The sequence below is a fragment of the Capra hircus genome, chromosome 25, assembly GCF_001704415.2.
Source record: "Capra hircus breed San Clemente chromosome 25, ASM170441v1, whole genome shotgun sequence".
Classification (NCBI taxonomy): Eukaryota; Metazoa; Chordata; class Mammalia; order Artiodactyla; family Bovidae; genus Capra; species Capra hircus.
The window spans coordinates 16,784,353-16,811,560 of record NC_030832.1 but is presented as its reverse complement, the minus strand read 5'-3'; the positions used below and the strand labels follow the sequence as shown (position 1 = coordinate 16,811,560).

General features: G+C 42.4%; 1 protein-coding gene across 3 annotated transcripts in view; it reads left to right on the top strand.

Annotated features, from left to right (window-relative positions):
* TMC7 (transmembrane channel like 7) overlaps positions 1–24,051 on the top strand; it is a 54,027-nt gene extending 29,976 nt beyond the window's left edge. For 2 of the 3 annotated variants that reach the window (XM_018040998.1, XM_018041000.1), the window contains exons 6-16: positions 1,838–1,983; positions 5,224–5,371; positions 6,603–6,776; positions 7,873–8,030; positions 10,173–10,290; positions 10,589–10,686; positions 12,323–12,509; positions 14,699–14,829; positions 18,106–18,261; positions 21,124–21,202; positions 22,035–24,051. In XM_018040998.1, the coding sequence (XP_017896487.1) occupies positions 1,838–1,983; positions 5,224–5,371; positions 6,603–6,776; positions 7,873–8,030; positions 10,173–10,290; positions 10,589–10,686; positions 12,323–12,509; positions 14,699–14,829; positions 18,106–18,261; positions 21,124–21,202; positions 22,035–22,109 (1,470 nt within the window). In that variant the 3' untranslated portion in view covers positions 22,110–24,051. The remainder of the gene's footprint in view (positions 1–1,837; positions 1,984–5,223; positions 5,372–6,602; positions 6,777–7,872; positions 8,031–10,172; positions 10,291–10,588; positions 10,687–12,322; positions 12,510–14,698; positions 14,830–18,105; positions 18,262–21,123; positions 21,203–22,034) is intronic. The other variant, XM_018040999.1, reaches the window with a different exon arrangement.

Sequence of the window (27,208 nt, the reverse complement as noted above, 5' to 3'; positions counted from 1 at the left end):
ATGTTTTTATTGTTGAGTTATAAGAGTTTTTTTTCAATATTCTAGATTTGCTTTTCAGTCACTCAGTCGTGTCCGACTCTTTGCCACCCCGTGGACTGTTAGCCCTCCAGGCTCCTGTGTCCATAGAATTTTCCAGGCAAGAATACTGGAGTGGGTTGCCCTTTCCTTCTCCAAATATTATAGATCCAAATACTTTACCATGTATATGATTTATAAATATTTTCTCCCCTTCTCTGGATTGTCTTCTCACTTTCTTGATAGTGTCCTTAGAAGCACAAAAGTTTTTTATTTTTCATGAAGTCCAGTTTCTTTTCTCTGTTATTGCTTGTGCTTTTGGTGTCATATCTAATAATCCATTGCCAGATTCAAAATCATGCGGATTTAACGCTCTATCCTCTTCTAAGAGTTTTATAGCTTTAGTTTTTACATTTAGGCCTTTGGTCTATTTTAGGTTAAAATTTATAGATAGGGTAAGGTAGGGGCTCCGCTTTATTTTATTTTTTGCATGTGGCTATCCAGAGAGGAGCCTGGCAGATCGCAAAGAGTTGGACACGACTGAGCAACCAAGTGTGTGTGCACACCCTGTTGTCTCAGCAGTGTCTCTTTTTCCCCTTATCAAAAATCAGCTGACCACGGATGTATGGGTTTCATTTTTGGATCAGTTCTATTCCATTTACCTAGACATCTATTCTTACCCTAGTATCCCATTGTTTTGGTTAGCGTTGTTTTGTTGTAAGTTTTGAAATTGGGGTATGTTAGTCTTACAACTTTAGTTTTCTCATTCAAGATTATTTTGGCTATTCTGAGACCCCTGCAATTCTATATGAATTTTAGGATTACCTTAGCAGTTTCTCATAGAAGCCAGCTGGGATTCCGATAGTGATGTGTTGATTCTGTAGACCAGTTTGGGGAGAGTCGCCATGGATCTCATGATCCATGAACAAGGGATGTTTTCCCATTTACTTGGTTCTTGTTTAATTTTTAAAACAATGTTTTATGGTTTTAAGAATCTAAGGTTTATACTTGATTTGTTATATTTGTTCCTAAGGATGTTATTTTTTTTGCTGTTATTGCACATGGGATTGTTTCCTTAATTTCATTTTTGGATTGTACCCCTATATATTTTCAATGCTCAGACTTTATCTGTGCTTTATTTCCCAAACCCTAATTGAGCAGCTATATACTTCTGGAATGTTTTTTAATTGGTCTAAATTTTAAAATTAATTTTAAAAAATTGAAATATTAGTTGATTTACAGTGTTGTTAATTACTGCTGTGCAGAAAAGTGATTCAGTTCTATGTATATTTGTATAAATGTGTATATATATATCTTTTTTTTTTATCGCATTGTGTGGCATGTGAGATCTTAGTCCCCTGACCAGGGATTGAACACATGCCTCCTGTGTTGAAAGTGCAAGTCTTAAGAACGAGACCACCAGGGAAGTCCAGTACATTATTTTTTTTATAATATATTCCTACTGTACAGCACAGAGCTTGTTTATCCATTATTTATATAAAAGTTTACATATGCTCACTCCCAACGTCCTCATCTTTGACTACCAGTTTGTTCTCTATATTCATGATTCTGTTTCTATTTGTGTCGTATTTTAGACTCCCACATATAAGTGATATCATGTGGTATTTGACTTTCTGACTTCACTCAGTTTGATAATCTCTAGTTGTATCCATGTTGCTACAGATCTGGAATTTTTCCAGTCTCTGGGAATTCAGGGATGAACAATGACACTGGAATGTGAATTCCTTGAGGTGGAGACTGGTTTCCTGGCTTCCTGCATTCAGTTCACCAATCTGACCTCATGCCCTTGGCTTTATTTCAGGGTTTCCTGGAGGATACCTACCTCTTTTATGGACATTACACCATTGATGGGGTGAAATTTCAGAATTTCACCTATGATCTGCCTCTGGCTTATTTGTTAAGCACAATTGCCTACCTGGCTCTGAGCCTTGTTTGGATAGTGAAAAGGTACAGTTTATCTTGTCATTGTGTTCTTTTTGAATTACTCTTGATGGTTGGAGTCTCTTGGAGATCTGTGGACTCTGGGAGCCATTGCCCAAAGGATGAGAAGAATCCAAGGGTGGGCTTTATGGAAAAAAAGATTTGTGAGTGTGCTGGAGGCTGTGGAGACCTGGAGGAAATGGAGGCAGCATTTGGGAGCTGGAGTAGCAGCCTGGAGTTTTCAGTCAATCACTGTTGAATACATTCCCCCAGCATTATCTTTGATCTGGTGTGTATGCTAACAGGTCTCTATGGGGTTGCAAGTAGCAGAATCCCAACTCTGACTAACTGGGATAAAGGGGTAGTGAGTAGCTGAGAGAACCAAGGAAGAGAGGAAACTCCAGATTATAGGAAGGACAAGGATGGATTCAAAACAACTCAAAGCACGGGCTCCTGCACCTCTGATTCTGCTGGTGGCAGCTTCCTTGTGTGGACTCCCAGGGTCACAAGCTCAGAAATCCTCTGAAGGAACGCATTGGCTCTGCTTCATTCAGGCACCCAGTCCTGACCCTTGAGTTGTGGCCAGTGGGTTAGGGTCGTATGTGATTGTGGCATTTCCCATGGTGGACAGATATTTTAGTGGGAGATGTCAATTCCAAGAAAAATGAGGAATATTAATTATTTTAAGTTCCTTTAACAAACACCTGTCCCCGAAAGTACAGTGGCCCAACACGATGAAAGTTACACGTGAACATCTTGACGTGAAGTTCTTAGTGGGCGCAGGTTAGTGTAGAAGACTCCTTCTCAGTCCTGCCAGAGCTCAGGCTGACTGAAGCTTAGCCATCGTCTGCACGTGTGGCTTTCCTGTTCCTCTGGAGGGCTGGAAGGGAAAACGACCGTGGAGGAGAATCACACGGTAGGTGTTTCTGGGCTCAGCCTGAGAGTGATGGACTTCACTCACATTCCATCAGTATAGCTTAGTCACATGATCACAGCTCACTGCAGGGAAGGCTGAGAAATGTTGTCCTTGCCTGGCAGCCACTTCCCAGCACTTGTGCTACACTATGGAAGGAGAGCCACGCATTCCTGATGGGCGGCTTACTGTCTCCAGTGCAAGTGGGAAGCTTGGATGAACGCCTCTCTTACCCACTTCATTGTCCCTATAAAGCCAGGCAGTGCTATAAGCCATGGGGCTGTGAAGCTCCTTATTACAGATGTAGAAGAGACCAGGCTGGTAAAGTCTGAGTTCGTCCTCCATGGAGACCAGGGATCACCACCACAGAGAAAACCCCAGAGCCCGCTAGGTACTTGTGTCCTGAGTCAGAATCTATGAGATGAAAATGATCTGATGTGTGTCTATCCCCCACCAGACAGACAGCGCACTGACAGGAAAGAGCAGTCATTCTGCTCATCTTGAGGGCAGAAAGATGCTTGGGTAAGAAATGTTGGTTGACTGGGGCTCTGGCTTTGCTGTTTGTGCTTGTGGTAGGGGCAGACCCAAGTTTTATGGACCTTCTGTGTAGACAATATGGAGGGAACCTCTGTAAGACAAAGAGCATGGGAATATCTTTTGCATGTTATAAAAAAGAAAAACAAGACCTCCTGAACGTGTTGCTAGAGGTGCTTCTGGGGCCTTGGAGGGGCCCTGAAGAAGAAGCTTTATTAGCTGAACAGTGAATCCACCTGTGGGTCTTGATTGAGCTCTTTCACCTAATGGTCTTGATTGTTTCATGGTAAGGCCTGCAGAGAGGATGCCTGTGATGTAATGGTGAATGGCCTCCCCAGGGAGGAGGAAGTGCTATAGGGTAGCAAAGAGAGTGGACTTGGGGTCCAGAGACCAAGGTTCAAATGTCACTCCACCTCTTTGGACCTCATTTTCTTTGTCTCTGAAATGCACAGACCTAGAAGGGTTGTTGGGAGGATTAACTGAAACAGGGCAGGTAAAGAACTTAGCACTGGGCTTGGCACCTTGTAGACATTTATTAAATTAAAATCATTATCACCATCATCGTCACCACTCAACTAGCCCCAGTTCTGTCTCTAGCCCTCTGGACCTAGGAAATAATTTTTCCCTTCTCTAGATCTTAGTTTTCTCATCTGTAAAATGTAGGTTTGGTCTAAATCAGACCATTCAACTGGAGTGGGACCTCAGAATCACCATGGAGCTTTACAAGTAGCATAATTCTGGATGCACCCCCCAACATGAGACATACTGAATTAAAAATCTCAGGATATGGAATCACCTGGGAGTCTACATTTTGGAAAAGCAGCCCAGCTGGTTCCGGCATAAATGCCTTGCTATGAGCCTTTGGCAGAATGACTGATTGCTATAATTCCTTCCACTTCTATTTGTGTTCACAACTCAGTAGCGAATCCTAAAAATACCCTGGTTTGTCTACAGAGTATGTGGCATTTGATGTTTTTATTGCTATGTCAAGTGCCAGAGTATGTTTTCCAGAAAAGCATTTGAGTGAGTGTTGATTATGAAGTTGTGCAACAGAGTTGTGTCTGACTTAAGCAGGTGCTCACTAAATATTTGGTTATTTTACTGTTTAAGGCATTTATTCATGAATTTATTTATCAGACGGATAGTGGCTATATTTATATCCAGGCCCTCTGGATATAAAGGTAGCAAGACAGCCAGGGTACTTGTCTTCAAGGAATTTAAAATTTAGTCAGGATAAGGACTTACAAACACAGTGAACACATTAAATAACATGATTGTTGGTTAGGTTATTGCTGTCAGGGAAAGTAAAGAGACTGACTCGAAGTCGGAAACCACAACTTTAGATGAGATAGTGGGGGAATCTATGGAAGGAAGGGATATTGGAGTGAAACAACAGGGAATAAGAAGGCAGCCATAGGAAGAGGGGAGAGCAGAGAGAACTGCAAGTGCAAAGGCCCTGAGGCTGCAGGAGAGGTTTGGGTATTTACGGAAAAGAAAAAAAGCTATTGTCATTACAGCAGAGTGGCTCTCTGGGAGGAAAGATGGTGCCACGCAGGATCCTATAGGACTCAAGGGTGTGTTGAGTTCGGATTATATTCCAGCTGTGGAAAAAGGTCATTGAATGGATAAAGGGACCAGTTTTCAACACTGAGATGCCTGGTTGTCTGCTCCGTATTTAGAATGGTCCAGAGCTGGGCCATGCATGTCAAAATCGGTGGAAGGTGCAGTCACGTGTATATCCTTTTAATTCTAGACAAAGCCAATCCACAGGCCTGTGTTCTGTTGTTGTAATAAAATGGATAATCATGTTTTGGGGTCAGGTCGGTGGAAGGGTTCAAAATCAACCTGATCCGGAGTGAGGAGCACTTCCAGAGTTACTGCAACAAGATCTTTGCCGGCTGGGACTTCTGCATCACCAACCGCAGCATGGCGGACCTGAAGCACAGCAGCCTGCGCTATGAGCTGCGGGTGAGTGCTGCTCAGCTCTCTCAGTGGGAGCTGGGGTTGCAGCCTGCAGAGGAGCTAGTGGGGGCCGGGCTGTCCTGCTTAGGTACCTTCCCCTGTAAGGTTTTCAAGAGCTTTTTGAAGAACTACTTCCTGAGGTTGATCACTTTAGCTCCAAGCATAAAGCTGGTGAACTGGAGCTGGGCAAAGAGATGGTATCTTCCCTTCTCAGAACTTTTTTTTTTTAATTTAGGAAACTTATTTTAATCCTAGTTGAAGAAAGCTGATTCTTTTTTAAAAAATGTTGTTGGAGTATAGTTGATTTACAAAGTTGTGTTAGTTTCAGATGAATAGCAACGTGATTCAGTTATTACATATACATACCTTCATTCTCTTTTAGATTATTTTCTAATGTAGATGATCACAGAATACTGAGTAGAGTTCCGTGTGTTATACAGTAGGTCCTTGTTGGTTTGTACTGTTATTTTTCCACCTGATGAGAACCTGTCATAAACCAGGAGAAACAGAGCGTAAGACAGGACAAATAGAACTGTGAATGCTATGATGATAAGGTGGATGCAGAGACTATGAAAATACAGAAGTTCCAAATTAATCAGGATAAAAGGAGTAACAAATACCATCTTTGTCAAACCTGCCCCTAAAGGAGGAGAGACAGATGATATCAAAAGATTAACAACATGAGATGGAAACAAACCAGGTGTATTCTTTGTTTAAAGAAATAATGCCTGCTGGGCTGTTTAGTCACTCAATTGGGTCTGACTCCATGTGACCCCATGACCTGAAGCCCACCAGGCTTCTCTGTCCATAGGGATATTCCAGACAAGAATACTGGAGTGAGTTGCCATGCTCTCCTCTAGGGGATCCTCCTGACTCAAGAATTGAACCAAGGGTTCCTGCATTGCAACTGAATTCTTTACCAGCTGAGCTACCAGGGAAGCCCCACAATGCCTACTGCATAATTACTACATTAGATAATGTCCTAAATGGGTTATAGTTCAGTTTTCACATATATTGCAAAATCTAATTGCAATCTTAATAGGAGGTTCTGCCTTCACTTAAGCTTTTAGTAGACTTGGAAACTGGTTGGGCTTGGTCTGAGAGGATATCCTAGGGGAGATGAGTATTTAAGGAAACTGTAAAGATGGAGAGGAAGGGTATGACAATGAGTCACATTTTCCACCCCTAAATATCCCTTCATCCCAGTGCTCACAAATGAGTTTTCTTTGATTCTCAGGCAGATCTGGAGGAGGAAAGAATACGGCAAAAAATAGCAGAAAGGACCTCGGAAGAAACAATACGAATTTACTCTTTGAGACTATTTTTGAACTGTATTGTGCTGGCCGTTTTAGCAGCATGCTTTTATGCAATCTACAAAGCGACTATATTCTCTCAAGAACACATGAAAAAAGTAAGTGCTCCGTGCAAGTCAATTTAACTTTTACTCCAGTAGGGCGTTATGTATGCTAAGTGTATTGCAAACCTGCAAGGGAGATAACTATCATCATTCTGTTTAACATATGGGAATATACGTTTGGCTGATATGACAAAAAACCTAAAATCAGACTGACCAATTTTTTATTTTCAGTAGGGAAAAAAGCATCCAAAATAGACTGTTTGGGGTACCTACTCCTCCTGGAATTTACGGTATTCAAGTCTAGGCGGAACTGCCTGGATTTAAGCCCCAACTGTACTACTTTAGTAGCTAGGTAAAGGGGCCTCAATTTACCTAAAATAACAGTGGTTTAAAAATTCCTAGTTGGTCTAGTGGCTCTGCTTCATGAAATCAGCCGTCAAGGGGCCCAGGTTCCTTCCGTCTTGTAGCTCTGCCTTCGTTAGGACGTGGCCTTCCTTATGGCACAGGGTGGCCCACCAGCCAGTGGGGAGGAAGTGAAGGCAATGGGGGGCAGCACATGGAGGTTGCACTGAAAACTTCTACTTATATCCCTTTGGCCAAAATTTAGTCAGATAGGTAGCCATTTACCTAGGGAGATAGATTGTGTATCAGTGGGTAATTTACAGCATGTTCAAGGCTGTAGTGCTAATTGACCTGGAGTAGCCATTCGCTCCTTTCATAATAATAGAATTTTGGTGACATATATGGCTATCTGGGATAAAAATAAAATTACAGCCTTGAAAATGCTGTAAATCACCCATTGATCCAGAATGCATGGGTTTTTTAATATTTCACCTTAATAAATCCAGTAGAGCTTGTTTTTCTTTCAGTATGGTACTAGATCATGGTTCCTCTGTTTGAACACCCAAGGAAGAAGATTGCTTAGTTTTAGGTGCCGTGTTGAATGAAAAAATGTTTTGTTTCATTTGCTAAATGTATTTGGGTGTTTTTCCCTCTTACAGTTTAATGAGATATGATTAACATTCAACAACTGTGTAAGTTTAAGGTGTTGAGCATAATGACTTGACACATGTATAGTTGTGTTCTCTTAAGGTCAGTTTATTTGTGATGCAATTTATTGTACTCCTGACCAGTTTTGTTATCTTCATAGGAAATTGACAAGATGGTTTTTGGAGAGAACCTGTTGATTCTGTACTTGCCTTCCATTGTGATCACACTGGCCAATTTTATCACCCCGATAATCTTTGCCAAGATCATCCACTATGAGGATTATTCCCCAGGCTTTGAGATCCGGCTGACAATCCTTAGGTAATGCCTAGGCATGCCAAATAGGTCACCACTCGTCACGTCCCCTGCCCACAGCAGCCATTGCTAATCAATTGTGGTACCTTTTTCCCTGCTGGGTCAAAAATCCTCTTTAGCCTTCAGATAGTCTCCACAAATGACTCAGAGTTTTCACATGCAGAGAAATCTCTTTGACTTAAGCGTCTACTGAGCTGTAGTGTATTTTTGGTTCATGTATTAGCACACTGACAGCTGAGCGCATAGGGTGGGTCCTTGGAGGAATGTTGCTCTGAAAATGTTAGAATGACCAGCAGGAGAGTAAGGAAGTGGGAGAGAAGGGAAGGCAGTTAATAAAGGGTATGCTGTTTGGGAAGTTATAACTGGGGCTCGATTCTGCGGGACAGCGCAGGGAGTTTGCATGGAAAATATCTTTAGGGTTTTCCTACTGAGTAGAATGTTTGTCCTTCAACAAATGCTCACCCTCCCCTGCCTAAGGGTGGCTGAGTCCCAAGGGCATTAACTCCCCCACGAGTTCTATCCCACGGCCCCAATGCGTGGGCCTTGGGAACAGAGTTACGCTCGAAACTTGCAGTAGGAACCTGAGACTTTTGCTGGAATGAATGCTGAGAAAAAAGTGGCCCAGACACCGACTGTGTGTGCTACTGTTGCCCTTTTGTAATTTGTTGTTATATCTCTTCTCATACTAAAAAATATTTGGTTTTGTTAAAAATAAATAAATGCCAAGTGTAAAGCTGGACCCAGGGAGTTAACACACATGAGTTAAGGAGGACCAGGTGGGGACTGTGTGAAACTGGAATGTTTTCTTTCTGCTTCTCAAATGCCTCAGATGGTATTTGCATTTTAAAAGAAAACTTTTTATCTTGGAAATTTTCAAATAGGGCTGTATCATGACCCCCTATGTGTGATCATCACTTAGTTCCAACTGTTTACCAACATTTTGCTAGTCTTCTCTCATGTGGTTCCCCCACTCTGCTGGCATATTTTAAGCAAATCTCAGGCAACATGGTTCACCTATAAAAGCTTCAGTGTATCTCTAAAGTGACAAGGACTTTTCTTTTTGAACAGAGCCATCATCATGCCTCATAGAATTGTCAGGTCCCTGATGGAGCTGCAGAGAGCTTTCTGTGATTGGTTGGTCTTGGTTTATTCAAATCAAGATCCAGAGAAAGGCCCCCTGCTGTGTTGGGTTGTTAATGTTTCTTAAGTCTCTCTTGTCCTTTCAAAAATCCCCCTCCCCTTGTGTTATGCCATTGGTTTGTGAGAGAAGCTGGGGCATTTGTCTTATATAATGTTCTTTATTTGGGGTTTAGATCATTGTTGCTGTATGTGTCTTTTGTTTTTCTATATCCACTCGTCATAATGACTGTGGATTCAGACTTTTTAATTAGATTCCAAATGAGTTTTGAGTTATGGAAGCCTCCCTGGCAATGCTGGGTACTCACACCTCCCAGGAGGACAGAATACCAGATGGATGGTATAGGTTTGCTCCCCAACTCACACGCTTTTTAATGTTTCTATTTCATTTAATTTTTTAAAAATTATAAACCAAACAATAAGTGAACCATTTTTAAAGAAAATGAGCCCTCTGCCCTCCTGTCTTGAATCCACTTCCCCCCAGCAGCCCTTATCTACATGGTTCCTATTGTTCATGCCAACATTCACATGTTTTGTTTTCTTTTAAAAATAGGATTGTTTCTACCTGAGACTCTGCAGTGTACTTTTTTTTCCCACTTCTCAATATATCCTAAGCCATCTTCAAAACTGATACTTAGAAAATTCAGTTAGTTCTTTACAGGAGTTGTTCTGAGCATGGCTATATCATCATGGACTCAGGACTTCCCAGCTTTCTGATATTTTTTTTTATTTTGCATTTTAAAAAATGTGATAATATATATAACATGAAATTTACCGTCTTAGCCACTTGTAAGTGTGTAATTCAGTGGCACAAAGTACATACTCAGTGTTGTGCCATCATCACTACCGTCATTTCCAGAACTTGCTCATCATCCGAAACTGAAGCCCGGTGCCCATTTGTGGGTTTGCTGTTAAGAAAGGCAACTTCTCTGCACCCAGCCCTGTTCTGAGGGTCCAGCTTGCCCCAAGCCCTTCTCATCCCATGTTCCCCGCCTCTCCTCTTCCCTGCAGGTGCGTCTTCATGCGGCTGGCCACCATCTGTGTGCTGGTGTTCACCCTGGGCTCCAAGATTACATCCTGTGACAACTACTTGTGTGAGCTCTGTGGCTACAACCAGAAACTCTACCCGGTGAGGCTGGGGGGACGGGCGTCCTACGAGGTGGGTCATTTGTGGGGGGCGGTAGCATTAAGGTCGAGAGAACAGCCCATGGAGCTGAGGGTGTGAATCCAGGTGATCCTCTTTCTTGCTCTGTAGCTGAGTCTGTCACACCAGGAACTGCTAAGGGTTTGAAAACCCTCGTCGTGCTGGAGCTCAGGGGAGTGTTGGCTGGTGGCCTCCAGAGGCACAGGATCGGGGGCTGCAAATGACCTCGGTAGAACCCGGCTTTTTCTGCTCCAAGTCAGGCTTGTTTCTCTCTTGGTTTCAGTGCTGGGAGACCCAAGTTGGGCAGGAAATGTACAAGCTGATGATCTTTGACCTCATCATCATCCTGGCTGTGACACTTTTTGTGGATTTCCCTAGAAAGTAAGTGTGAGGGGCACCCCTCTTATCTCCCCCTGCCCCTCACCCCCTACAACAGGCTCCCGTCACAGCTGCTCTTCACAAAGTACTGGATGACTCCACATCCTGGAAACCACTTGACAACCACTGGCGCCTTTCAGACAGCTCCAGGCCGTCACCCCGAGTCCATTATGCGCCCCATTGAAAGGCAGCACAAAGAGCAGAAATGAGGCTGCTTTCCGGGGGACGCCCTCGGGGTGACTTCTTGCCATGTCACAGCCCCGGGCCCTGTTAGTGCAGGCCCTCCAGGCCGCAGTGGAGACTGCATTTCCTAATCTGTGTTCAAGCCCTGCACTGCCCGTTTCCTCATCACGTGATCTTGGGCAAGTTACTTAAGCTCTGTGCCTGTTTTCCTACCTGTGAAATGGGAATACTGGCAGTATCCATCTCATACCCCTTTGGTGAAGATTAAATGAGAAAATGCAGATAAAAGTACTAAGACCACTCCATGCCACAAAACTCAACAAATCATTAACTGTCACCATCAGGATTATCATTACTATGCCTTCTTTAAAAAAAATTCTTTTTTCTCAGCATCTTCTTGAGCTCTAAGTGAAACTGTTCACTTAATCACATGTACAAATTCTTTTTTACTCACATGTACAAATTCTCCTGGCCTATGCCAGAAGTTCAATAAACCCATAAAAGTAAACATTGAAAAAGAAACTGTCCTTTTAAAAAAATTACACAAATATGATGTGAATGTTTATATTACAATTTTTTAATATTTAAATAAATACAGAAATTCTGAGAGTAGTGAGAGGCCTCTTGTTACCTTACCCCTAATTCCCCAGACCCACCCCACCCCTCAGAGGTGGCCGTTGTTAACACCTGCGGGTAGATCCAGCCATCCTTAAAAAGAAAACAAAAGCATATTTACATAAATACGCATGTAAGTAAACACAGTCTTGCTGAAAGTGTCCTTTTCTCGCCCGCCGATGGGATCATGTTACATTTACATGGGTCCACAGCTTGCTTTTTCCCGACGCAAGCAAAATACCATGACTTTACATGTCAGGACACATGTTTTCCTCATATGTTTTAAAGACTGTCTAATAGTCCGCTGTACACATTGCTTCTAATTTGATGCTGAAGCCCCTGCTGATGGGCACTTAGGTTGTTACCCAGTACTTTTGTTAATATGTGATAATGCTACAGTGAATAGCTGTGTGTATTTACCTCAGGCCCCTGGTCCTAGGGTTTCCGTAGGAAGCTTCTAGGATTCCAGGAGTGGCATACAGGGCGATAGGTCCTTTGTAAGCCATAATCTGTGTGGATGAACAATAGCGCTGTACACAGAGACTGCCCAGGTCATTTACCGTCAAGACAGTGCAGTGCAGTAAGCTGTGTTATAACCCCCTACATTTCAGATGAGAAAAATGAGCCTTGTCTAATGTCACTTGGCTGGTAAACTATAGATCTGAGACTTGTACCCTAGTCTTAATGACTCCAGAGTTCACTGTCCTTTGCATCTTCTACACACGTGACTAACAGTTTGCATGAGGAGTATCCATGGAAACAGCCCTAATTGTGTGGATGTGGTCCTGTGCCTCGGCCGACGCTGGTAGTCCGGGTGGTAAGCTGTACTGTTTGTTTGCAGGATCCTGGTGACCTACTGTTCCTCCTGGAAGCTTTTTCAGTGCTGGGGAGAGCAGGAGTTTGCCATCCCTGATAATGTTCTGGGGATTGTTTACGGGCAAACCATTTGCTGGATCGGAGCCTTTTTCTCACCCCTTCTTCCTGCAATTGCAACCTTAAAGTTCATTATCATCTTTTACGTGAAAGAGGTAAGGAGAGGTGGGGTTGAGGGGTCGATAACCCGGACCGTTCTTGATCTTGCAGGACATTCAGCATACCCATGCCTGGAGCCCACCCAGATCCCATCAGATGTATCAGAATTGCATCCCTTATTTGATATATATATATATTTTAATGTGGAAAAAAAATCTTTGAATGGATTTTCACATTTTTATCATTTTGAGAGTTGAAGAATGGTCTTGCTCCTATGGTTTAAATGTTTTTGTATATAGCTAAGAGTTGAGTTGGCAAAGTAATATCTCTGCTTTTCAATATGCTATCTAGGTTGGTCATAACTTTCCTTCCAAGGAGTAAGCGTCTACAGTGGTTCATTTTGGTGATATTTAAGAAAAGGTTTATTATTTAAAATTATTTAATTTTCTGCTTGGCTTTTGGAGCTGGTGCATTGATTTTCAGTTCTCAATTATTTATGTGGCTCCTCAAACAGTTCATACATTGTAGGCGTTATACCTGAACTAAGGGCTCAGTGGGTGAAGTAGCCCTACAGATGACTAATTTATCTTGACTTGTTAATCAAACTTTTTAAAATTATAGATGTAATATATGCTCACTGGTAAACATTTAAACAGTGCAGGTATGTATTCCATCCCTTCTTTCAGAGGTACCCTCTGTTAATAAGCCCAGCATAATTGAGCACCTAGTATACCAGGCCCTAGGAATTAAAAAATGGAAGTAATAGTAGTATTATTAATAAGTACAACAGTACTAACAGGTCATGATAATACTGTGTCCTCTCACTCTGCTGAACCACTATATAGATGACCACGTAATACTTTAAAGTAGGTACTATAGTAACCATATTTTATAAATTAGGAAGCTGAAGTTCAGAGAGGTTAAGTAACTGATCCAAGATCACACAGCTTATCAGTGACTCCTGAGATGTGAACCCAAGTTTACCTCACTTCAGAGCCTATGCTCTTAATCCAGTAGGCTGGGCCTTTCATTGGGTCATACTTTCTACCCAGCTGTTGTGGTCTTTGAATAATGTTCCAGTGCTTTCATTTGAAAACTCAGTTGGCTAAAGTCCCCGTAGGAGAAGTGGATGCCAGAAAGCTCGTAGGAACTTTATCTTCTTCCAGAAAGTATCAGTTAGGCAGTGGCTTCCCAGCACGTAGCTCAGTAAAGACAGCGCGGGGGTAAAAGAATGGGTCACAGGCGCTGGACTGAGTTCTGACACCCCAGCTTGACTGGCCAGCTGCCGCCAGACACCCTGACCAGACGCCAGGGTCCCTCGGCTCACAAGATGCTCTGCCTGCCGCCGTCACAGGAGCTTGATGCTCCTGAGACAGTAGCTTTCTGCAATACTCAGGAGGAAGGATGTGCCTCTTTCTCTCCCCCGCCCCACCTAATCTCCCCTTCAAGTCTTTCCCTCATTGGAAATATCTATTTTTAATATACAGGAAAGGAACTTATGCACTGGGGGTCCAGGGCAGAGGGTGACGTTTCAGTCCCCAGTCAGAGAGCCTGAAATCCCACATATCATAGCCAAAAAAACCAAAAACATAAAAACAGAAACATTATTGGAACAAATTCAGTAAAGACTTAATATATAGGAAAAATCCATGCGCATGTAAAAATGCAAGCAAATTATCTCCTATTCTGGTATGTATACATTTAATACATATTTAAACCCCTAAGGAGAACACTTTTTGAATCCTTTCAAATCTTTGTGCTGTATACTGTAAATATCACGTAGTATACTATACCTTATAATTTTGTCAATTATCCCTCAGTAAAGCTGAGAAAAGAAATTTAGGGTAAAATGTTTAAAAATTCATTTTTTAAAAAAAACAAATGAGATCATACAGTACAAAATTTTGACATCCCAGCTTTTCACTTGACAGTGCCTTATACGAGGTAAAGCTCTCTTGTATTTTCTAAGGGCTAGGTGGCTTTCCATTGTATGGGTCACTTTAACCTTTTAGGAACTACAGTGATAGCTGCTTTGGTTGCTTTCAATTATTCCCTGTTATCAACAACTGTAGCAGTAAATACCATATACATATGTTTTGGCGATTTTTTTCATTTTGGTCTATATTGCTGACTACCCGCTGGAAAGGTTATAGCCAATTTATATTCCCCCTGTAATGCATGACTGTGCTCATTTATGGAGAAGCAGTGCTCTTCATTTTTCCTCTTTCTTCCTTTCTCTCCTTAGATAAGTCTTCTTTATACCTGCAGACCCTCTCCAAGGCAGTTCAGAGCATCCAATTCTAATTTCTTCTTCCTGTTGGTGTTGCTGATTGGACTGTGCTTGGCAATTATACCTCTGACAATCAGCATGGCACGGTAAATATGACTTTCTTTCTAGAACATTCCCTTATTGACTTGCCCCTCTTTTGTGTTAAAGCCTTCTTTGCATTCTTTATTGGCACCAGCAGAGGTCAGTAAGTCACTCCTGGCTGTCAGGTCCACCTTTGTTTTGGAATCACCCTCTGGATGATGAAATATCTTGGTTCACTTCTGAACTTGGACTTGGAGGTTTCCCATTGGTTTTGAGAGTGTTGTTTGGGTCTGTTCCACCCGATCCCTTTTCCTAGGACCTCTCTTCTGGTTGCCTTTGGGATTGTTTGTTTCTGATTGTAAAGATAATGCATGGTCACTGAGAAGATTTGGAGTGTCTTCTATGTACCAGGCACTGTTCTAGGTGCTGGGGGTATAAAGACAACTCAGACATGGCACACGGAGTGTATCATCTAGAGCGGAATTTGGAAAGGGGAAATGCTCAGTCCTGAGGATGAGAAATTGAGGGTTCCAGACCCAGTGACGCCACTTCTTCTGTTATAACCATTTATACCAGACGCTGGAAAGAGAGTAAACGACAGCCTTTGCAAGCTATATGGTTCCTATAGCACTTACTGGGCTCAACTGACTGTATATCATCTATGTTGCAACCTCTGCAGCCTGTGTTGCATCTATGTATATAAGCCAGCAGGCAAGACTATGCTCCAGTAAAACTTTAAAAAATAGACTGTGGGCCAGATTTGGTCTGTGGGCTGTAGTTTGCCACTCCTTGTCTTAGTCTCATGGAATTTCGTTTCTTCATTTTATTTATCTTATTTTGTCCCATTTCTTCATTTTTTTTCTTTCTTATACTGGAGTGGATTGCCATTTCCTACTCCAGGGGATCTTCCCAACCCAGGGATCAAACCCACGTCTCTTGCACCTCCTGCGTTGGCAGGTGGAGTCTTTACCACTGCGCCATATTTCTTCATCTTTAATTGAAAAGCCTAGAGCTTTGAATTCCTCTCTCAGGTTTTATTAGTTTTTAAACTAATTTGAGTCTGTGTCAGTTCAGTTCAGTTGCTCAGTCCTGTCCGACTCCTTGTGACCCCATGGACTGCAGCACGGATTCCCTGTCCATCACCAACTCCCAGAGCTTGCTCAAACTCATGTCCATCAAGCTGGTGATGCCATCCAACCATCTCATCCTCTGTCGTCCCCTTCTTTTCCTGCCTTCCATCTTTCCCAGCATCAGGGTCTTTTCCAATGAGTCAGTTCTTCGCATCAGGTGACCAAAGTCTATATATGTTTATTGTAATGGTAGTATGTTATACATTGAAAAATTCAAGTTGTACAGAAAAGAGTATAAATTAAAGAGATTTATTATGAAAAATGTATTTTTTGATGCATATGGAATAATACTGTTTGGCAACTTAACTTGTTTCACTTTTATATTACGTCCTTTTCCAGGCCAGCACATACAGAACTCTTGTTCTTTTAATTTTTTAACTTTGACTTTTTAAAATAAGAAATGCATTCACATGGCATAGAATTGGAAAAGTATAGACGAGTATGTGGTGGAAATTCATCCTCCAATTCTGTTTCCGGCTACTTAGTTTCTGTCTAAGACAGTCATATCTATATGTGTGTGTGTGTCCCTCTCGGTGGTTCTTTATTCCATTGTATGAATGGATCACAAATTGCTCATCCATTTTCTTAAACAACATTTAGGTTGTTTCCAGGAATCTATTTTTATCCCTAAAATAGGGCTGCAGTAGAAAATTTCCTACACAGAACTTTGTGATGTGACTATAGGCAATTCTTGCAAGCCTCAATTTTTTTTTCCCATTGTAATTCTATTTTTCCCTTTTTATTTAAACAATTTTCAAATCTGTAGAAAAGCTGAAAACAACAGCAGCAGCGACAGCTTATATACCCTTTACCTGGATGTCCCAATTGTTGCATCCTGCTACATTTGTCTTCTCTTCTCTCTATGCATACCTTTTGTGTATGTGCGGATGAACCACACCATGGTTGCAGACGTCATAACATTTCATTCCTAAATAGCTAAACCTTCACTTCCTAAAAGTAAGGACATTCTTCCTATGTATCCACAATAACATTATCACACCTAAGAAAATTAATGCCTATACCATATTCCTGCCATTGCCAAGTTTCTCCAGTTGTCCCCAAATAGTCTTTTAGAGCTTTATTTTGTAAATGAGGCTCTTTTTCGGGTTTTACTCATTACTTTTGGTTACTGTGTTTCCTTAGTCTTTTTTAACCTTTAATTCTTCAAAAAGTCAAGGCGCGTTTCCTCACCTCTAAATTAACAGGCTGAAGAGTGGTCTCCCCTCATTCTAGAGCTGTCTGTTTTCTCACAGTGTCATTTATCGTGATTTTTTTTTTTTTTTCTGATGCTCAATTTATTGCTGTTCTAGACTATCACCAGAGTATCTATCTTCGAGTAACAGGTTCTTTTTTTTTTTTTAACTGAAGTATAGTTGATTTTCAATGTTGTGTTAGTTTCAGGTGTACAGCAAAGTGATTTAGTTATATAAATAATATTCTTTTTCAGATTCTTTTCCTTTGTAGGTTATTATAAAATATTGAATATAGTTCTCTGTGCTTTACAGTAGGTCCTTGTTGATTATGTTTTATATGTATGTAGTGGGTATATGTTAATCCCAAACTTCTAATTTATCCCTACCCGTTCTTCACCTTCTCCTTTGGTAACCATAAGTTTGTTTTCTATGTCTGTGGGTCTATTTCTGTTTCGTAAAAAAGTTCATTAATTTTTTTTTAGATTACACATACCATTTCTCTGTTTGGCTTACTCCACTTAATATGATAATCTTTAGGTCCATCTATTTGCAGCAAATCGTATTATTTCATTCTTTTTTCTGGCTGAATAATACTCCATTTTGTGTGTGTGTGTGTGTGTGTGTGTGTGTGTGTGTGTGTGTGTGTACCACATCTTCCTATTCATTCATCTCTTGGTGGATACTTACGTTGCTTCCATGCAGTGAACATTGGGGTTCATGTATCTATTCAAATTAGAGTCTCCTCTGGAAATATGCCTAGGAGTAAGACTGCAGGATCATATATGGTAACTCTTTTTTAACTTGACCTTCTGTCCTCGATTTCTTATAAATTGGAAATCAAGTCTAGGGACTTGAGACTTCAGGGTAAAGCATTTTTCACTGGGATATTCCAGAAAGCCCATAACGTGAGGCAGTTCCTTGTGGGCCACTGTTAATGCAGCTTTGTGGGCGTGCAGAGGAGGGCTGCCCAGCCTGTGCTGCAGGCCTGGCCTGAGCCCCATGCTTTGTGTCCTGGCAGCATCCCTTCCTCCAAAGCCTGTGGGCCGTTCACCAACTTCAACACCACCTGGGAAGTGGTCCCCAAGACAGTGAGCACCTTCCCCAACTCGCTGCAGACGCTGGTTTATGGCATCACTTCGGAAGCCTTTGCAGTGCCTTTTTTCATGATCATCTGGTAAGTGAGAACCACCTGGGCTCTGCAAGAGCACCATCGAGACTGGTGGGCTGCTTTCCACTGGGAAATGGAGCTCACCTGAGACACTGGTGTGATACTGAACCTCTCTGGGCTGTACTTTACCTAATCCCTAAAATGTTGTAATAATAGTAATTCATTTAGGATACCATTGAACAGGTTCAGGGAGATCGCAAATATAAGGCACTTAGCCAGATGGCTGACTTATAAAATATAACCCAATAAACACTGCATATTATTAGTATTACTGCATATTATTAGTATCACAAAATTAGTTGCTCTTCAGAAAAGGAATTGATAACTGGGCTGAGAGAAGAGTACCAGTGTAGCAGCATGCCGTTGAATCCTGGCTGTACCATTGACAAGCTGTGTGGCCTCAGGTCATCACATATCCTCTCTGAGTCTTTATTTCCTCACCTGGAAAATGGGAATAAAAATGGCACATACCTTGTGGGGCTGTGAGAAGAAGGACACATGGTTACATGTGTGAAGTGTTTAGCAGAGGACCTCGCCCTTAGTGAAGGCTCAGTAAATGACAAGGGTTGGGTGCAGAGGCAATGAGGGCTTTTGTGCAGTGATTCATTTTGCATGTTAAAGTAATTCTAATCACAAATGTGTGTTGAGGGCTTACTTTGTATTAGGCATGTTCTAATTACTGTCCATTCTCATTATTCATAAATTCCATATTTTTTATGTATTATAAAAATGCTTACCAGCTAAAATATTTTTGTAACCAAAAAATCAATACTAGTGATGCTTTTTTGTGGTTATTTATGAAGTGCGTTACTCATGCATTGAGTAACAAAAACTGAGTTGCTTTGATACATAGTGTCTCAGTGCATTTATTATTCCACTGCTGTAGTGGAAATCATAGACTGGGTGGCTAAATATTATTTCTCATGGTTCTGGAGCCTGGAAGTCTGGGATCCAGATGCCAATATGGTCAGGTGAAGATCCTCTTCCAGCTTACAGACTTCTTGTATTCTGTAATGGCAGATGGGGCTAGGGAACTCTCTGATGTCTCTTTAATAGGGGCACTAATCCCATTTGTGAGGGCTTCATCCTTATGACCTAATCACCTTCCACAGGCCTACTTTCTAATACGATCACCTTGGGATTAGGACTTATATGAAATTTGGCAGGACACAGTATTCAAACCACAGCTCAGACTGTAACTAAGTATCCTAAATTTTTATGATCTGTTTATAGTGCCATGTTTCTTGCATTTCATGCTTTTGGTGGGGGGTGATTTCGCTGTTCATGCAGACATGAAGTGTTGTCTAGGGTTTTCTAAGTGCACGAAGGCTGGGATGTGTTTTATGCAGAGACTGTGCTTGTTAGATAAGCTTCATTCGGGCACACATCATGGTGCCGTTGGCTGTGAGTTCAGTGATACTAAATAAGGTGTCTTTAAAAAGAAAGTTGTTATGTATTAATAACTTTCTTTCTCAAGAAACAAAAGAAAGTATTGATCAGCTGACAAAAATGTTGTGACCAGAGGCGCAAAGGAACCTGTTCTGTATTTCCTTTGGGACCATTGTTTCAGAATTCACTGGTTCAGTGTTCCTGGAAACTATAGAACTACCCCAAATCACTGAGTTGATTGTAGCTTCCCTGTACTAACTCCTGCAGTCATCAGTTATCCTGTGACGTAGAAATTACTACAGTAAAATCCCACGGTGATGCAAGAAAAGGGATAAAAAATTATTTGTTAAAGGTAAGGTACCTTTGATATTAATACAGTGATGTGGGAGTTGTAGCCCATTAGCCTGGAATCCCGCGGATCCTGGAATCCAGGGGCTCCATTGTTGTTGGTTCACTCCAGCTGTGGTTTGGCTGCCGCCATCTGGTGGTGGTTGCCTGATCTGGCTTCCACATCTTTGGGGGTCACTCTCGACCTTGGCCATGGGGACTTCCAGAAGAGAAGACTGACATCCCTGATTCCAATGGCCCTCATTTCCTCAGCCTTCTCTGGGGAGATTGAACAGGCAGCCACCTCCCCTTCGTGGATGATGTTGCCTGCTGTTTACCTGGGCACTTGCCCTTCACTTCACTTGTCAGTCTTCTCAAAGATAATAACTTCAACCACCTACAATTGAGGTCTGGGGCTGCACAGAAAGCAGGAGCAATTTCCAGTTGCTTTTATTCAGAATTGTATTATGTTAGGCTTGTTATCTGGAGAAGGCAATGGCACCCCACTCCAGTACTCTCGCCTGGAAAATCCCATGGATGGAGGAGCCTGGTAGGCTGCAGTCCTTGGGGTCGCTAAGAGTCGGGCACGATTGAGTGACTTCACTTTCACTTTTCACTTTCATACATTGGAGAAGGAGATGGCAAGCCACTCCAGTGTTCTTGCCTGGAGAATCCCAGGGACGGGGGAGCCTAGTAGGCTGCTGTCTGTGGGGTCGCACAGAGTCGGACACGACTGAAGTGACTTAGCAGCAGCAGCAGGCTTGTTATCACTGGGTTTTATTGTTATCCCCATTTTACAGATGAGGGGGCTGAGGCCAGAGAGGCTCCACAGTGATCATCCACAGTCACTTTATTCTGTGTTGAGCTGAGCTTCTGGCCCGTCTCCTCCTCTCTCCTCTCATGTGTGCCAGCGGAGATTCAAGAGCTTTAGTATTAACTTGGAAAGCAAGGCAGGAATCGGTCTCTGCTGCCATTGCCAGATAAAACCTCTCTGGCTCTTTCTGATGCTCTCTGCTTGGGAGAGGTGTGGGTTTTCTTTTTGTCTTCTGTTCAAACAAAAGCAAAACTGTTCCAGGCCAAGTGGGTCGGGTCGTTTTGCAGCGGCCTTCAGATGGTACAAACTCCCTAGTGACCTCTCGCCTTATATTGCAGCCTCGTTATGTTTTACTTCATCGCCCTAGCCGGAGCACACAAGCGTGTGGTCATCCAGCTCCGAGAGCAGCTGAACCTGGTAAGAAAGCTCCGGTCCCTGGGGTCAGGGCCAGGGACATTTATGGCAGGACACAGAAAGGAATGGGGAGCTTCTCCCAGGGAGAGAGAGGGACGCTTCCATCACCACTTCCCCAGAACTCTGCCTTCAGGCCCAGACTCCTGAAGCTCTGTGTTCAGGTCCTGGAGGCATCCGTGCCTTCAACACATGCATCCTCATACTGTGCTGGGATGCAAAGGGGAAGAAGGGAGACAGGACTGCTCGGTGGCTAAAGGAAAAAAGATACATTCTGATTGCAATCACTGCTGTAAAGATGGTATAGATGAGCTAGTTAGAGGGGCCTGGTGGACCATCGGCTGCTGAGATAGCAGCCATCTCAGCTGGAAGTGACGACAGAGCCGAGACTTGACTGATGAGAAGTAGCCAGTTATGGAAGGTCTTGGGTATGAGAGTAACAGGCAGAGACAACAGCGAGGTCTGGGCCCAGGAGGAAGGGCAGCCTGCACGGAGGGTGCATGATGATGGGAAAGGCAAGGCGAGCTTGAGTCACAGCACCGCCTGAGGGTGCTGGTGGGAAGTCTGGGTTTAATTCTGAGAGTGATAAGCCACTGGAGGGTATTGTCCAAGTCTGATGTTTATTTTTAAAAGAACATTTCAACAAGGCTGCTTTGTGGACCGGGGGCTGGGGTGGGGGGCCGCCTGGAGGACAAGAGTGAAAGAGACAGTTTGGAGGTCACTGGAGGCCCAGTAGTTTGGATCCTTGGCCTTGAATATGATAGGTAATTTCTTGGGTTGAAATAATATTTGTTTCCAAATATATTGACTGTGCTGTTGAACCTATCTCTGTTTTTAGGAAAGTCGTGACAAGCGTTATCTAATCCAGAAACTCACAGAAGCCCAGAGGGATCTGAGGAACCGGCTAGACTGACGGGGAGATGCTGCCGCCTGTAGCTTACAGGCTGGCCTGTTAACCTGCCAACCAACGATATCCGTCGGGGATTTTAGCGGAAATTTTAAAATATATTTTTCTGGAGTTTGGGCCTTTCCTGAAAGTGGTTCCATACGTGCAGCTCCAGTGGCTGTGTTTACATTACCAGATCCCTGTTTAGGGCATTGGTAACTTAGAAAAGCAGGTTCAAAACCACATCTTTTGCCTGTAACCCAGCAGCTCAGGGGCAACTTGACCAAAACACTGACTTGGAAGCTTTTCAACCAAAATTGTGGAGAGACCATTCATGTTTTTACAAGCTTACTTGTATTGTCTTTTAAAGTTAACTGTGGAGGTCTTCAGTCCATGAGCCTGGGTTTGTTCTTTTGAACCAGGTTTTGGGAGTTTAGGCTGAGAGGTGTTCCCTTAAGAAGCAGTGACTCTTGTGAATGGTTCTGTAGACTTAAAATGCAGAAACCCTGGAATCATGATGTTTGAAACAGATGGTGGAGCATGGAGAGGATGGTTATGTAATTTCAGCTACGTGGTAATATGTAATATGAGAGTAATATACTGTATGACAGAGAAAAGCCCTTCCTGCCGTGCCCCGAGGGCCTTGGATTGAGCCCCTGATTGGGGAGCAGCCACAGCTTGGCAGCCTGGATTTTGTTGCTACAGCCTCATTACTCAGAGGAAGCTGCTTTAAGGACCTGGATAGTCACAACCTTCCATTCCCTTCCGGTCCTGGGTTTGGAGACTTGGCAGAGGGTTCTGTGCCATCAAGATTAAGAGGCAGAGTGTGTCTCACTCTGCCAAAGGCCGCACACCTTCCTGCACTGAGATCTCTGAATGGCACTTCACAGTTCGGAGCCAGGCTAGAAGGGGCTGTTAAGTGTTTGAGTGTTGGGGCCACATGGGCTGCAGCATCAGGCCAGCCTTTGGCGCTGTACCCAACTAGACCGAATGCTGGAGCTTTTAAATGTAGGTATTCATAGTTTTAAGAGCCTTTGTTTTTCTTGTGCTTAAAATTTTTAATTTCATTTTACAAAACATGTAGATATCTCTTAAGACTTCTGTTACCATAAAAACCTTATGCAATAAATACCTCAGCATAAGCTTACCTGAAATTGATAGCTTTAAACCTTTTCCCATAAGCCTTGATTACTAATGAGTTTTCATTCGAATACCTTCAGAATCTTTTCCAAAGTACTGTAGTGTTGTAATGGGCTGTCTGTACCCTCCTTCTCGTGTTTTCCTTCCTTTCACTGGCTCGTTAAACTTTTCCTTGGGATAGCCTGGCATTTAAAGGTGGGTACAAGTTTTAGAAAGCTGCTGTTATGAAGACTATTTCCCACCCCCAGGACTCTCCCATTACTCAAAAATGATGGACTCCTTGCTCTTAGAAACAAAGCAAGCTCACCATAGTTAACACAAGGCTATCTACTTGAACCTTTGCCAGACTTTTTTTTTTTTGCTCTTCTACAGTTAGTATTAACACAGGGTATTTTTAAAAACTATGAAACTGATGAGCTTTTCAAGCTTTTCATACCTTTTTAAGGTTTATGAATATTTAAGTCTAATAACTAGTATGGAACTTTGAACAAATGGAAGTTCATTCCATCCTCACTTTAAAAATTCTAAATTATTGGCATTTTTGCCTAAAGAATTTATATGTAGCACATTCTTGCCTTCAGCATGCTTCTGAGAACAGTCAAGTATTCTGTGCAGTGTGTGCATGTGTGTGTTGGAAGCTCTGTTTTCTTTCCCTGTTATTATACTGAAATATGCTAATATATTTATCTTAGGTAAATGCTGCTAATTTGCATACTTCTTGAATATTTTTATATATTTTGATAATTTTAATAACTGCAGGAGATGTCTGTATAATTGTTAAAGTACAGCTCTCTCTAACAAATGTGCATTAAAACTACTGATTAAACTGTGTCTTGAAGGTTTTAAAATGTGATTGCATGTGATTGGAGGGGTCTTGTCAGCAATCTAGTGACCATAGACAGCTATAACAGTTTGTAAGGCTGCTGCTGCTGCTGCTGCTAAGTCGCTTCAGTCGTGTCTGACTCTGTACGACCCCATAGACGGCAGCTCACCAGGCTCCCCTGTCCCTGGGATTCTCCAGGCAAGAACACTGGAGTGGTTTGCCATTTCCTTCTCCAATGCATGAAAGTGAAAAGTGAAAGTGAAGTGGCTCAGTCGTGTATGACTCTTCGCGACCCCATGGACTGCAGCCCACTAGGCTCCTCCATCCATGGGATTTTCCAGGCAAGAGTACTGGAGTGGGTTGCTATTGCCTTCTCCGATTTGTAAGGTTACTCTTTGCCTTTTCCTAGAATCAGAGAGAAGAAAGAAATATTTAATTATAGAAAGTCATCAAATGAGTGCTTTTAAGACTCTCTTTTAAGCCAAGGAGGGATGTGTGTATGTGTGTGTTTTAAACTTAAAAGACATAGTTATTTCAAGCATTCCCTATCCCACTTCCCAGATGAATTTTATTCTCCCAGAAAATTATATAATATATATTCAAGCAGATATGTATCTGTAGTTGTATGCATGATATTTATTTCTGAGCTTCTCCTTTTTTCCTCCTTAATAATATCTTGAAGACCTTGAAGAGTAGCTACCCATTCTTTGTGAGTACATGGCATCCTTCCACATGTCATTGTTTCATAATCATTTACCAGTGCTGGATACTTAGTTTTCAGTCACTACCCACTCCCTGACCCCACACACCTCATTATAAACACTGGGAGTTGGAATTTTGAAAGCCCATGCAAACATTTCTCTTTTCTCTGTTCTACCCCATTCAGCTTCAGGTTCTTTTTTTTTTTTTTTACATATAATGCATTTATTTATTAAGAGTTCAATATTATTTCTTTTTAAAAATTTTAATTGGAGGATAGTTGCTTTACCCTGTTGTGTAGGTTTCTGCCATTAAAACAACGTGAATCAACCATAAGTATACCTATATCCCTCCACCGTAAAACCTCCCTTTCAACCCCCCACCCCAGCTTCAGGTTCTTGTTCTTTATCAAGACAGCCTTGCAGCACTTCCTTGCAATCACAAAATATTCTCATCCCAGTAGAGGAGAATCCAGTTACACAGGTCTTTAATTTGTATTAACTCTTCACATTAGCAAAGTAAATTTCTGCAGGTACATGCCTGATTGCAGATACTCACTTGAGTAAGTATTGGAGAGGGCTTCCCTGGAGGCTCAGTCAGTAAAGAATCTGCCTACAATGCGGGAGACCTGGGTTCAATACCTGGGTTGGGAAGATCCCCTGGAGGAGGACATGGCAACCCACTCCAGTAGTCTTGCTTGGAGAATCCCCATAGACAGAGGAGCCTGGTGGGCTACAGTCTATGGGGCTACAAAGAGTTGGATACGACTGAGAGACTAAGCAGAGCAGAGCAGAAGAAAGGAATTAAAGGGATGGCACAGCAAGGTCTGATCTCGAGGAAGACAGAACTTTTTAATGTGTCTTCTTTATATAGGGTGTTGCTTTATTAGTAAATTTCATTTGGTTTATTTTCTTTCCAATATATGGGATGTGCTTGGGACATAGAGTGGCTTTGTAACTTGCTTAGTTGCATAATTTTTTACAGGTTTCCTTACCTTTCTGAGATAAAGTACCCTCATTTTTAAAATGAAAAAATAACTGAATTCACTTTTATTTTTGAGGATTGAACTAGGGAATAATAATAAACTGTGGAAAATTCTGAAAGAGATGGGAATACCAGACCACCTGACCTGCCTCTTGAGAAACCTATATACAGGTCAGGAAGCAACAGTTAGAACTGGACATGGAACAACAGACTGGTTCCAAATAGGAAAAGGAGAACGTCAAGGCTGTATATTGTCACCTGCTTATTTAACTTCTATGCAGAGTACATCATGAGAAACGCTGGGCTGGAAGAAGCACAAGCTGGAATCAAGATTGCCAGGAGAAATATCAATAACCTCAGATATGCGGATGACACCACCCTTATGGCAGAAAGTGAGGAGGAACTAAAAAGCCTCTTGATGAAAGTGAAAGAGGAGAGTGAAAAAATTGGCTTAAAGCTCAACATTCAGAAAATGAAGATCATGGCATCTTGTCCCATCACCTCATAGGAAATAGATGGGGAAACAGTGGAAACAGTGTCAGACTTTATTTTTGGGGGCTCCAAAATCACTGCAAGTGGTGACTGAAGCCATGAAATTGAAAGACACTTACTCCTTGGAAGGAAAGTTATGACCAACCTAGACAGTGTATTAAATGGCAGAGACATTACTTTGCCAGACTTCCCTGGTGGCTCAGATGGTAAAGCGTCTGTCTACAATGTGGGAGACCTGGGTTCGATCCCTGGGTTGGGAAGTTCCCTGGAGAAGGAAATGGCAACCCACTCCAGTACTCTTGCCTAGAAAATTCCATGGACGTGAGAAGCCTGGTGTCCATGGGGTCGCAAAGAGTCGGACACAACTGAGCGACTTCACTTCACTTCACTTCACTTACTTTGCCAACAAAGGTCCATGTAGTCAAGGCTATGATTTTTCCAGTGGTCATGTGTGGGTGTGAGAGTTGGACTGTGAAGAAAGCTGAGTGCCGAAGAATTGATGCTTTTGAACTGTGGTTTTGGGGAAGACTCTTGAGAGTCCCTTGGATTGCAGGGAGATCCAACCAGTCCATTCTAAAGGAGATCAGTCCTGGGTGTTCTTTGGAAGGACTGATGCTGAAGCTGAAACTCCAATACTTCGGCCACCTTATGCGAAGAGTTGACTCATTGGAAAAGACTCTGATGCTGGGAGGGATTAGGGGCAGGAGGAAAAGGGGACGACAGAGGATGAGATGGCTGGATGGCATCGCCGACTCAATGGACATGAGTCTGAGTGAACTCCGGGAGTTGGTGATGGACAGGGAGGCCTGGCGTGCTGCAGTTCACAGGGTCGCAAAGAGTTGGACACGACTGAGCAACTGAACTGAACTGAACTGAAGCCTTTTCATTATGCAATTTTGTTTTTTCATTATAAAAATACTTGTTTATTATAGAAATTTGAAAGCTATAGAGAAAAAAAGTGAATTATGTATAAGCAACATTTATGGAC